At 36.9% G+C, this 13,996-nt stretch overlaps 1 protein-coding gene across 1 annotated transcript in view; it reads right to left on the reverse strand.

Moving 5' to 3' along the window:
- Positions 1 to 417: 417 nt before the first annotated feature.
- The window catches only part of LOC130558365 (F-actin-uncapping protein LRRC16A-like), a 66,412-nt gene continuing 52,833 nt past the window's right edge, over positions 418 to 13,996 (reverse strand). The window contains exons 13-22 of the mRNA XM_057340735.1: positions 10,471 to 10,574; positions 9,208 to 9,285; positions 7,968 to 8,044; positions 5,764 to 5,868; positions 5,589 to 5,658; positions 3,745 to 3,756; positions 3,373 to 3,454; positions 2,468 to 2,567; positions 2,313 to 2,367; positions 418 to 429 (exon numbers count right to left, since the gene is read on the reverse strand). Coding sequence (XP_057196718.1) covers positions 418 to 429; positions 2,313 to 2,367; positions 2,468 to 2,567; positions 3,373 to 3,454; positions 3,745 to 3,756; positions 5,589 to 5,658; positions 5,764 to 5,868; positions 7,968 to 8,044; positions 9,208 to 9,285; positions 10,471 to 10,574 — 695 coding nt within the window. The remainder of the gene's footprint in view (positions 430 to 2,312; positions 2,368 to 2,467; positions 2,568 to 3,372; positions 3,455 to 3,744; positions 3,757 to 5,588; positions 5,659 to 5,763; positions 5,869 to 7,967; positions 8,045 to 9,207; positions 9,286 to 10,470; positions 10,575 to 13,996) is intronic.

Here is a 13,996-nt window from a genome sequence, read left to right on the forward strand (position 1 = left end):
CAACCCAAAGCTTTGTTACCTTTTTACATCTGATAATAAAACTTCTGTTTAATTTTGGAGAACGTCTCTGTGCAAATTTTTGAGCATGCAGGACTGCCTTTAAAGTCCAACAGGTGTGAACCCAGCATAAGTCATTCCGTTTAAATGCTATTGAAACGTGTATATTAATGTATAGCCTATGTAACTTTGGAGACGGTCCCTAAATTCACGACTATCCAACGTCAAACCAACATTATGCCAGTGGATAAATACTGAATTTGTACATCTGTGCAATGGACAGCAAATGTTTCAGATTCTCCACATCCCCAAAAAACTGCTCTCATAACCATGAATTACAAACAACATCACTGCTAAATTTCCAAGGGCGAGGTCTATGGGAGAGTTTAATCTACTTGCCTCACTGCTGTGGTCAGGCGCTCAGGGCTGTGACTGACACAAACACAGAGATAAGGGCAGATATGGCACGACTTTGTTAGTAATATTAGCATGCATTGATTGCTATGTCACACTGTTGGGTCACGCACAGCAGAGAGAACACAAATCACACATCATATCTGCAGACTACCTGCTAAGAGTCTGAACCACATTCATCCATTAACCTCTTGCAGACAAGTGCACTAATCTGGAGTCCAAGACTATCATGCACGCACACACTTTTATTCCCCCTGCAGACCCTGATAAACAGCTGCTCCTATAAAAGCAGCAACTCAATAAAGCCATTAATCTTTTCTGCACAAAACAGTCTCAACTACAGATACCGTTGATACATTTACTGACAAGACAGACCCCGTGGCCCCACTTGCTGAAAACATTCACCCACCCTTACCCAAGATATCAAATCATTGCAAACCCACGACAAACGCTAATGCTATAGTGTTCTATCTTATTTTATACTACATAATAAGTGTTTGGGAAAATGAACGACAATAAATTGTGCTTTCTAACAAACCATCTTTAGTTGCGATTCTTCTAAGAAAAATGTACTTCATTGTATTATGTTATGTTGATGTATTACATCATAATCAGGGTGGGGAAGGTTACTTTAAAAATGTATTCCGGTACAGTTATAAATTACTTCATCAAAAAGGTAATCAGTAATGTAATCCAAGTATCACAATATAAAAGTAATGTATTCCACTTTAGGATTACTTTAGGGTCACATATGTAAATAACATGATTTTAAGAAAGTATTTTCATTTACACAGAAGCAAGGCAGCATCAGAATTGTCTTGAGGTGGCTCAAAGCAGCATATCAGATGAAATAAATATAAAAACAGGAACTGAAATGAAATCATTATCGTTGATTTATTGACTTTGATATCGATTATTAATCAACGTCTTATTTTTATAGGCTATTGTAAATTGTATATAGAAATTGGTTGCACAGCTCAAAAACACCTTACCATTCCACATTTTAAAACAATTACTTTAGTTTTGAGTAATCTAAGTTTAGTTTTTAGTAATCTAATTTTTACTAATTGTAACTGTAATCTGATTAGTTTTATTTTTCATGTAACTGTAATGGATTACAGTTACCAAATTTTTGCATCCTGATTACTGTAATCCCATGTAAACAGTTAAGGGCCGTTCACATTATAACGATAACTATAAAGATAACTGTAACTATAACTATATTTGCGTCCACACCAGCGGACGTTAACAATAATGTTATGTTTATTTTAAACCTGCGTGCTGCAGTGTTCTCAGTCACTAAAATGAATGTAGATGACCTGCTGATGCTTTCGTTTTCATTCCCGAACGTCTTTTCTCCAAAATATGACAGCAAAGGCTGGATGCTCTGACTGAAGGCTGTGCACTCATGTCTGGGACGTAAAGCATATATTTTGCCAGCTTGCTGACTCATAAGCATTACATATATAACATCCCGCCGTAAACACACCGCTTTCCGACCACTAGTCTTTAATTCTGACATAAAAGCCACATTGCGATCACCAATAGTCAAACATTATCTGCCAGAAACTGTCTGACACTAAGTTTGATCATTCATCAGCTGGAAAAAAATTGTTCTGAAAGTGATCCCAACGATATCGTTCTCTGTATCTTTATTGTTATAGTTATGGTGTGAACCCCGCTATTCTCCTGAATTACGAACGATTTTTAAAAAACGTTATTTTTTATATTTATAGTTATCGTTATAATGTGAACGGCCCTTTACTTCCCAACCCTGATCATAATACCATGGTATTTACAAGCTACTCCAAACGTACTTCAAAAAAATACTGTATGACACTTTCATGGTACCAGGATGTATGGTAAGCTACTAGAGCAGTAAACAAATCAAATTTCGTTACCGATTCTTCATCTTGTATCATGTGCACCAGGTTATCCAGAACAGGAGCCAGATTTCTGAACATCAAGAGAACACAAATATCAAATGAATAAAAAAAGACTTTTGACCATAATCGTAGATGTTGACTGTTGGTCAGTAGTGTTCTCTGGCTCTTACTTTGATTTGATGTTGTTGAAGTTCTTCCCCAGGGACAGATGCCTTATGGAGCGGTTCTTGGCCAGCCATACTAACAGAGTGGCCATGTCAGAGTCCAGACCTGAGACCACAGAAATGGTTAGATTTCAAATCTATCTAAACTGAACCAAAGTCTTTCTAAAAAAGGCTGATCAGCTCTATTCCATGCAGACATACAGTAGATATGCATTAAACTGACACGCTCAGAAATGTAAAAATAATCTGAATTTGCCCTTTCACTCTCAAAGATTTAAGGTCAAAAAGTAAATTAACACTTTAATGAGGAGTAGATGAACCAGATCCAGTGTCGAAATAGGTTGACGCCTTTTGAAAAAGCCATTTTATATTTCCGCTCTTGCTTCCAGTCAAAACAGAGACAGTAATTATGTTTAGCCCTCAGGTTTTATTTCATTGCTAATTACAGATATGAAATGATATAGCGGCAAGACTGTTGTCAAGCTATTAACAAATTCCTAAAATGTGCTCATCAAAAGGTTATTTTAGAGTTCACCCAAATCATTTACTCACCCTCATGTCATTCCAAACCTTTATGACTTTCTTCTGCCAAGCACAAAAGAAGATATTTTGAAGAATGCCAAGCACAAAAGAAGATATTTTGAAGAATGTTGGTAACCAACCAACATTAGCTCCATTTACTTTCATTGTGTGAACATAAAATCATTTTTCAAAATATCTTCTTTTGTGTTCTATTTAAGAAAGAGTCATATACAGGTTTTAAACAACATGATAATGAATAAATTATTTTTGGTTGAAACCCTTAAGTAATGTATGTTGGTTTATAAAAGACTTTTGTGGAGAGCTGCAAATAGATTGGAGACGAATGCTTGTTGTGTCACACGATTCGGCATTCCTACTGGTTCACTGACCATTATCAGAAATGTCCAGGCAAGAGATGTTGGGAATTTCAGCAATGCAGCCCTCCAGGATCTGAGAGCCACCGGACCGCAGCTGAAAACCAGAGTGAAAACAAAACTGAACCATCAGAGATGCATCTTAAACAGATCAGATTCTACACAGCTTTGATATGTCAAATCTTTTTGGAGTCATACATTCTTTTTCACTAACACAAAAACACAGCATGTCACGAATGTGTACATGAAATACAATACATGAAACACAATACAGTATCTCTACTGAAAGTTGAGACATTAATATATAGGAAGATGTTGGAGTTATGGAAGAAGCTGTATGAAGACAGACAACTAATGATGAGAACCGTCAGCTACAGAGATACTTACACAGTGACCGAGCTTTAGAGAGCAGAAAGAAAAAGTGATGGGCATATGTTAGAACAGCCAACATTTACTAAAACACACGCACGCGCGCGCACGCACACACACACACACACGCACACACACCATTTGATATGAATATATCCAAATGCTTAGGATTACTTTTCCCAGAGGGGGTTTATGTTGTTTATTTGCAAACACTTCAGCACCGATTCATTAAATGAGTAATGTAAATAACAGCACAAACATGCCTAAAATGAACGCACTGAAGGCAATTATCATCTTGCCACTCCTTATCTTGTCTCTATCCCATGTCTAAATATAAATTAAATATTTAAATATTCTGGGACATATGCCGTCAGATAAAGAAAACATTTCAGTCAAATGACCCTATACATTTCAAACATCAATGTGCGCTATACACACGCATACACACACGGAGGTGATAAAGATGTTTAAAAATATCTCTATTCCGTCTAACACCTGCTTCCTCTGAGCAGTAACACCTAATTTGCAAAAGTGCCACAACAGTTTAGTGAATTCCGCCCCCAGTGTGATCTTTCAGCAACAATTAGGTATGGATAATATCGCTGGGATTTATCTAATCACTTTTCCACACATTAGCGTGTATTCATTATCTTAAGCACTTTGCAATAGAAAATCTCAGCATGTGTGTGTCTGTGTGCAGGCAGACACATTAAGCCACAGGCGACAAACGTGAAACTATGAATTTTAACACGCACACGCACGCACGCACACACACAGGGTTTCCATGTTTAATGGGGACTTTCCATAGATGTGTTTTTTTTATACTGAACAAACTGTATATTCTATGCCCTAATCCTCACACTACCACTATAACTGAACCTTTCTGCATTTTTACAGTTTCAAATAAACATCATTTAGTTTCATTTATAATCTGTTTTTCTCACAGGGACCAAAAATGTTCCCATAAGGTAAAAAAAATACATTTGGTCCCCACACTGTAGGGTTTACATGATCATACACACACACACACACGTCTGGATCATTATCTCCGTGGGGACAGTCCATAGGCGTAATTATTTGTTAGCATTATACGTTTCTGAGCTTGGTAAGCAGCACAATAATTTAAGAGGAAAGCTACAGATTTAGTCATCTAAACAGTTTTGGGTGATGCAGAATCACTGGAGATTTAATTGATCTAGCATAAAAAATAGTCGCAGTGATAAGCAAAAATGATACATTTATCAAACATCATCCAGCAAAAGATTATTTTAAATATTTTTTTTATCGGACCTTTCAAATGATTATATCCATTGATGCTTTACAGAGCACTGTCTTCCACAGGGTGTTCAGTAATTTAACCATTAGACTGAGACTTGCTTAGATCTACACAGTAAAAACCTGTCACGACGTTGCCTATGGGAAATCTCCACAGGGCTCTTTACATGCTCTTTAAAACACTCTGTTGTCATGGAAGTAAGATCTTGAATCTTGTCTTGAGGGTAAAATATCAGATCAGTAAACACCAATCCTGCATTTTGCATCAACACGCTTTCCATACCCTTTATACTTCATGTAACTGGGGACTGAACATCATCAGAAGCAGCTCTCTGCGTGAAAAAGAATAATATCTTAATATCTTTTCTAAACCGCAGGGGTTGAATTGGGAGACTCTTTCTTACAAGACTTTCAGACAAATATAAATGAATTAATTCCCATAAAGTGAGCTGAAAGGGTTCAATTTAATGAACATCTTAATTAAAATGAATGAATTGGCAAAATGCAAAGTATCCAAATATTATTGTGCTTTTTTTTGCACATTCTTAAACCGGCAAACTGGGTGTAGGCAAAATACTGTATGTTACCTCACAGCAGCTGAGATCCAGCGAGACATCTTTAACATTAGGATTACTGGCCAGACCCAGCAGAAGAGCTCTGTGAGAAGAGATGTCACCGTTATCGTCTTTATAGTGTACTTATTGGTATTGCACACGCACAGGTGAAAGGGACAGTAGGTGGTTTTCACGGTGTGTTTCTTACTTCAAGGCCTCTGGGGGTAATTTGGTTCCTGATATGTTGATGGTGTTGAGAACCATTGCACTGCTGAAGAAGTGTTTAAATGCAGGAGGTGCGTCTTTGCCTTTCCTGTTGACACATAACAACACTCACTCAGTTGGTAAAGCGACAGTGACATGTTTTTAGGATTTAATATCACTTATTACAATTGCAATAAACTGTAACTTCAGCTAGGCATACAATGGGCCTCTTCACAAGAGTCGTCAAGCAACATCCCTAGATTAAATCCCATTGTAATATAATGCGCTTGTGTCATTTGAAGCTACTTACATTTATCTGTACTGTCTTTTTTTGCAACATTAATATATATTAAACATAAAAAAATAATATCTGTTTATCTGTTTTTTTGCACTCAGACTGCTAATATTCATTTAAGTGTTTTGAGTTTATACACCCCAGCTCGTGTGTTATTTAAATGCGTCACTGTATTATAAGAAATTACTTTAAAATACTGGTAAACCGCTAAGGTAAGGTTTATTTTTTATTGTAATTAAAATACGATTCTTAGTTCATTCATAATACCAAATGTAAAATGTTAAAACTTGAATTGTGAAAACGTAATAAATGTAGAACTTTAAAATTAACCATATTATATCGCGCTGTAACCAATATTAATAAATTAGACCTTATTATAAAAGGCTTTCCATAAACAGCTGTATTGTCCTTCTCCAATCTTTTAATGGGTTGCTTTCAATACTGCACATAAGATTCTAATGTTCCTGAATAATCATGGTCTTCCGTTTATTTTAATATACTATATACATAAACAATTATTCACTCCACTATCACAGTAACACAGAGCAGACATAATAAATCACACAAACATAATGCGTGGCAATGATCCAATGCACCCGCGAGTAAAATGTCTGTAAAAATATTATATATTTTACATTATTAAAATATTTTTGATAATGCCAGAAGCACTTGCCAGAACAGACAACAGAAGGCATTTTTTTGTAATTTTCTGAAACAGAAAGTATGATGTCTGACGGAAGGGATTGGGTAATGTCTTTCCAGCACAATGCGCTGCCTTTACTGTAACGTAATCGATACAATACAGGACCAAACCAGACAGACATAAAGAATAAAATGAGACAAAGAACATCATCACTGGCTTTATTATATGCAGTTCAGTAGTTAAAATCAGTAAGTATCCTGCCTCAGGTTAATGTCCCATAAACAGTACACACCTTAGATTAAGATCAAAACAGCAGTACTTAGCTTAGCAGTGTTTTTAAATTAAGATCTTAACTTTAAACAGGCAGTAATAAGGTAGTAAGCTCATTTACATTATTTATACCAAGACATTTAATCCAGACACTCTTGACAGACTTGGATACTACTGTAACCGGAACATCGTTTACCCTGCGTCGAACAATGCGGAAGTCAAAAACCCGGAAGCGTGAAAAAGGCCTATTGTTATATTAATAACCACATTTGCAATTCAAATTCCGGCAAATGTTTCTGACTGATTAATAAAGGAATTGACTCATAAGAGTCAATGATTTGAGAATTGAATACATTGGCAGAGATTCGAGCCGTCTGTGAATGTTGATCTGAGATAATGTGCATGGTGTTGAGGGGGTCAGTGATAAATAGAGGGAGGATACTGAAAGCAGGTTGGAGCATTCTGACCCTTCACAGATGGCCTGCCCCTTGGGGAAAGAAGGCTAACATTACACCATAAACCTACAGAGAATTCCTCATGCTTCTCACTCTCTCTCTCCTACTTAACCTCCTTACTCACACAAACACATAGAAAGGCTGATAGAGATAGAGAGAACTAGACACCAATTCAATACATTGATGGAGACCCTTCAGGCAAGCTTAGTCTGGTGGTACCATGAGAGATGTGCGCCTAAAGTTGTGTGCTATATTAAATATCTTGCTCTTTCTACTCCGAAAGAGTAGCATATACACGTTCAAGGTCTGTATGTGACAAAATCCTCACAGCCAATAAAACGTTACTTTCTAACAAGCACTTGTATGTACTTGTAATGTATGTCTGTAAAAATATGTAGTAAATATATCATAATTTTCCGACGTTGAGTTCTGTCATGTAGTATATGTGCTGCTATGTCAACAACAGCAATGTTATTTAATGTGAGTAGAACAGTGCAACAGAATAGTTTTCATTGCTCTGGATGAAAATACAAATAGGTTTTTACCTGAGAGCAAAGATGCTTTTTGACACATTAAGGACGGTGAGGTGCTGGACGGACCCTCTGAGTAGTGCAGCACAAACCTAACACACACACACACACACACATGGACATACAGTCAATATCTCATATAGCCTGTGTTGAGTTTAACCCAATTGCTTTATACATATTAACAAAACCAAAACTCCAAATTCACAAACATATAACTTAGGAAAATAAATGATAAAACGCTGTTTAGTACTAATTTTGCAATTAAATAAATAAATAAACAAACAAATAAATAAATAAACAAACTAACAAATAAAATAAAATAAAATATTAGGGGCTGTCAACGTTACCGCGTTAATGCATGAGATTATTTTTTTTTAGATTAACGCGTTAAAAATATTTAATGCCATTAACGCAACATCAGTTTTTTCTGTCATTATTGTCTAGCATTACATTATATAATCACGCTCTTATTCATATAAAGGCCTTTAAACTATTTAGGTGCAATTTGAAATGGTTGTATTGACACGTCCAGTATAGATTGACAGCTTCTGGCTGTGGAACACGGCTCAACGCAACGCGACAGCGGTCCCGTCTGGTGTACACATGGGCTAAAGGCTGCGTCAGAATCTGTCAGACAGTGCACCAGTATTAACTTCTGTTTCGAGCTTGAATGAACAAAAACACACAAGATTATGCCAAAAAACACAATTCGTCTAGTATTTTCGCAAGCACAGTCTTCAACAAGTTAAATTAAGTCTTAAATGAATGCAAAGATTAGTGAAAATAGGAAGCGTGTTAGACCTGCTTAGAGCGGCAGCTCATAAAGGGGCTGCGTTCTTTAACGTGCTGCTGTGACTCCTGTCACTAATGTTAATCAAAGAACAAAAGAAATAAAGAAATCAATGTGATTTTATATTTAAAATCATAAAAGCTGTGTGTGATGAGGTAGTAAATCGTTTTAATCGATTGACAGCACTAAAATAAACATGTTAAGCAAAATAAATAATGTATGTTTAATTTCACTATACATGCGATTAATCGCAATTAAAAATTGTAATCCACTGACAGCCCTATTAAATATACATAAGTACCGAAAGCACAAAGTAATTACAAATATATAAAAGTGTGATATGTTAAAAATATGTTATTTAAATATGTTCTTTACAATTGAATGACCAAAATGCCACTACTTTCATTAATAATTTATCAAATGTAATCAATAGAATCAATGGAAAACTTTCCCCAAGCGACTCACCAGGTCAAGTGAGCAGTCTGTGTTGGACAGGTCCAGAGTATGCAGGCTGTTTGGTTGGCCAAGGAAATTGTAGAAACTCTAAGAAAGTGTTTGAAAGTAAGTTTAAAGAGTAATTGATAAAGGTTAAATGTTTGCAGAATGTGTTGTAAATACAAATATGGCCTAAATAAAATGGCTATGAAAATCAATCTGCAATAAAGATTGTCAGCTTAGTACTCCAGCTTTGTACTTTGTACTCCAGTGAAATCGCATGTAAAGTTGAACCAAAATCAGCTTCACACAGCTGTTTACAATTAAATATGACGAGATTGAAACAAGTTTTTCCTCTACATCACAAGGTTACGTTTCAAATCATAAGCAGATGTCATTGACACCTTAGGAGCTTTTTACTTATGACATACATTTTAGTCTGTGGCTTTGAGGTCACGGTTACATGCATGCAGATAAACGCCTGATCGACAACACACAACCCCACAAAGACACACACATCAATACTGTCCTTAGAACAGCCAATCAATAATGCATGAGAAGTTTAAGAAAGGAGAGATTGTCCAGAGACTCTGCAGACTGAAAGCAGATCAATCTCTGTGAGCGAAACACTTGTGCTGAACATTAAACAAGGCTGGTATAAGATACAGTATCAGACGTCAACACCTATCTGAGCTACCAAAAATTTTGGCTTCGGTAAATATCGACTGCTGTATTAATACCAAATCAATACCTTGCACTGTGTCTACACTGGACGCGACAGGCGGTTCGTCACGTCTCATCCAGTTTGGACAAAATGTAAAATTATAATGGGTTCTAATGCGTTTCTAATGTATTTTGTCGTGTAGCGCCAGTCGTGTCCAGTGTAGACATGGTGTTAGGCTACACATAAACATCTTTGGGTAACTGATGAAATGTCAGATTTAATATGACAATGTCACCACATGCATATTTCTCTCATACTTTATCCTATAAAAGTAGGATAATATGTGGAGAAGTGGTGGCTTCTAGAAAGTATTTGGATGACACAGACGGTTAAACAATCAAATCACGCATTTGTTTCAACAGTGTCAAATTGAGATGGGTTTGGTCTTTTGAAAATGTGTTATCAGAGAGTGTGGAGAAAGCTAACATCGCTGTTCAACAGGTTTCCTAAAAGGTTACAAAGAGCTGTCCATTCAGCTGTGAGGTCAAGAGCCGTTTTTTTTGCCTCAGGCTCAGGTGTGTCTGCACAGGAATGTGAAGTGTATTTCAAAAAGTGAATAGAAAACTCACCGTCAGGTCGTCCCCCCGCAGAACGTTTCCTGAGAGGTCGAGGTGGGTGAGGGTGTTGGGAATGGACTGGTTGGCACTCAGTGACTGAGCAAGGCTGTTCACCCCTACAAATCAACACGAACACAGCAATCACGTCACAGACTTATAAAATTACTGATTTTTTTTGACTGACCTGAAAACTAAAAGGACGTCATTAGAAATGTTTAGGGTTGAGCATTATGGTTATTTTACATAACTTGGTGCTTAAAAAAGTGTCTCCGTCCAACTGTCTGAATGAAAACAAAACATGTCCTGTGTAACTTGCCTCTAATCCTCTTTATAGTATTAAGTGCTCTTCTGGACTGAAAGTGACCAACAGTGTTTAATGAATTCATGTCTGATGAAACAAAATCAGGGTCAGATTTAAACCCATGTTGTCCATGTGAGCGCCACATCTATAAAGTTTAAAGACTGCTTGCAACCAACTTGCCTTGGCTTGGCGATCACTTTTTTCAAGTCTGCATGAATCAGCAGTGATCTAAAAAGCTGGGTTTACACAACACACAATGACTTTTCGGACTTTTAGCAAGTGGCATTTCCAATGATAAAAGACATCCTGCTGTTATTGACATTTCTGCTTAGTGGCTACCTATGGGCCTCTAATTGGGTTTTGAAAGATAGAGCAAACTAATAACGTGTCTTATGAACCATTTCTGAAAAAAAACAAGTCTCAAATATCTCCACACACATTACGCAGCAGCAATAACCAGTGAGACGACTGAAGCCTCCCTTCTGCTCCGACACGCTGATCATTTTGAGGCAATTAGCAGCTGTAAATGGCAGAAGTCTTGTTAAACGGCGGCTTTATTAACCGTGAAGCCCAGTGGAGAGGTGCAAATGAAAACAGCCAGCTGACTCAACTCTAAACCAATGGCTCAAGATATTCTACTGCAGAGAAAGCTTATAAAATATTTATTTGTGGTAACGAATGCGAACAAAAAACATAGTGACATTTGCATTCTTTATAGCAATCATGCTTCACAAACAAAGCATAAACACATCCAAGGCACCTGCTTCTGAAGCTCATGGATGGGTGGATGTATTGACAGAAATACAATATAATATACATAACTATGTCTTCAGGGGTGTATATAGATTATTTTAGAATGAGCTATTTATATCTAGATACACCGCGGGTCTCCTTGCATGGAATTCGCCATGTTGTCTACAGTAGATCTAAATGGACAAACTGCTCTACACAGTGCATTTCAAAAATATTGACTGATCTGACTCAAAGACAGGAAGCACTTCAGCCTGTAAAACGACAACGAGAAACTTTTTGACCTTAAAACAATGTCTCTAAAATTATTTTAGTGGTAGGTCAACTTTGGTGTTCGGGCCAGTACAAGCCCCGCCTATCCCCTGCTTTACGGCATACGTCACGTTTTACTCGTAGCCTGGGAGAAGTTAGCCAACAGCAGAGCTAACAGTAAGACGAAACGAACCAAAACATCACCATGGCAGAGCCAGCCAAAAAACCAAAGAGGGTTTTGTCGGAGGAAGCAAAGAAAAGAAAGCGAGAGAGTGATCTGACATGAGGCCGGTCACGAATTAATATCGGACAGCTTACACTCGGTGGCGCAAGGAGCAAGAGGCAACGGGTTGCAAAACGGATGGAGACCGGCTCCTGGATTTGTAAGTGTTATTTGTAAATTTTTTGTTATTGTCCTGTACTTTTGAACGTATTTGTTATTAGTCTGTGTCATTGGCGCACCACCGGTTCACACTTTATAACCGTAAGGTAGCTGAGAGATAATATTGTTATATGGTTGCCGGTGTCGATAGCTAGCATGTTGTCGTGTCATGAATGTGTGTAGTGCTTGTAAATGAAGACTAAAAACCCACAATAAACGTGTTGTGGTAAAAAGTAGCAGATTCTTTAGTTCAGACCAGTAAACCACGTAAATGTTGAACAGTTCAGTCATTGAGTAGGCTAATGTTGTCGTTTTATATATATATATATATACACATGCTATGCGCTGTTTTCATAGCGTATCTGGGTCCGTCGGCTTTGTAAACAAACTCACGTGTATTGAGCTGCCAGCGGGAAATCTTTGTGACAGTTTTTACGACACTGTAAACAGACAATTCCGCTTATCAACCACATGGGGCAACAGTGAGCAAAAGTTGCTCGTTGTCGCTTTAAACGTATTGTTCACCAAAAAAGGTGGCTGCTTTAACACAATGTCAGGTGACTAAATGAAGACAGATTTTCCATTTTTGAGTCAACTATTCCTTAAATGTTGTCCAATGCTTTTATCATAAATGTCAATCAATCTAAGGAAAACGCTCTGCTACAGTAAGTGCAGTAGGTCTACTAAATTCAGTTAGTATGTATGGCTACACCTCACAGTCTCCTGTGTAATATCATCACTTCCTGTGAGTTACTTCTCAAGAACAGACCATCAATCAATCTAACATGTACTGTGACCATTAAAATCACTGCCAATAATCCTCACATAAATTCTAGATATAATCCACCTTTTGCCCTGTGCTCATTAATCTACTGGCAGGTTTAAGAGTTGCAGTCTAGGAAATGACCGTGTAAATCTTTCAGTACTGATCTTACCTTGAATGGAAAACATCAATAAGACAAATACATTTTCAGCTAATAGATGTACATCCAGAAATGAAACATCCAATGAAAAGAAATGCCAATTTATGTGACAACCATCGTAACCACAAAGGCAAGTATACAGTATAGCCAACATAATAATCAATAAAACAGAATGAAAGTACGTTAATAATAATAATGACTGTTGCCAAGGGCAACACTAAAACATGTAATCCGGGAAACCCTTGTGTTATAGCTGTGCTCGAGTTTCATTATTCCTACAGGCAAATGAAATCATTTTAACTCATATGGATATTTATTTTATGTCCATGCCATGTGATAGGTTGGATAATGTACAGTCAATATTATCTCTTACATGGCAAATGAGCTTCTATTTGCACAGAACAAACGATACTTCAGAACAACTGTAATTACACAGAGCTAAATGTGTTGCCCAACCTGTTAATATAGAGAGCATTTAATGAGTGTGATGGACTAAAATAAATGACGCACAACTCAGTGTGCCTATATTACAACATGCTGTGAGTCATTTCAATCTCCCAGTTTGTAAAGAAACAAAAATAATGTTTGCAATAATGCGCTTCCAATTAAAGTCTACTGGGACAAGACATTTTAGAGCGGTTTAAAGCAGAAATCTATTATGTCTATATTATTACTCCAGATGTGTTATTGCAGTTGTACAGTTATTTAAATTGTCCTTTAGGAAGTGAGATTACTATTGTGGATAGATAAACTTCCAATTATTTGCTAGCAACATGTCTTTGAGGGCAGCTTAAAGAAATGTTTCACAAACAGGTTTAGCAAGCAATTCTAATCTTGTGTTACACATACAATGTTTAAGTCTTGCATCTATACTTATAACGAGGGCTGTGTGCTCTGTTACTTGCTGCCTGACCTGTACATAATTTATAT

This window comes from Triplophysa rosa, linkage group LG8 (genome assembly GCF_024868665.1).
Source record: "Triplophysa rosa linkage group LG8, Trosa_1v2, whole genome shotgun sequence".
NCBI lineage: Eukaryota > Metazoa > Chordata > Actinopteri > Cypriniformes > Nemacheilidae > Triplophysa > Triplophysa rosa.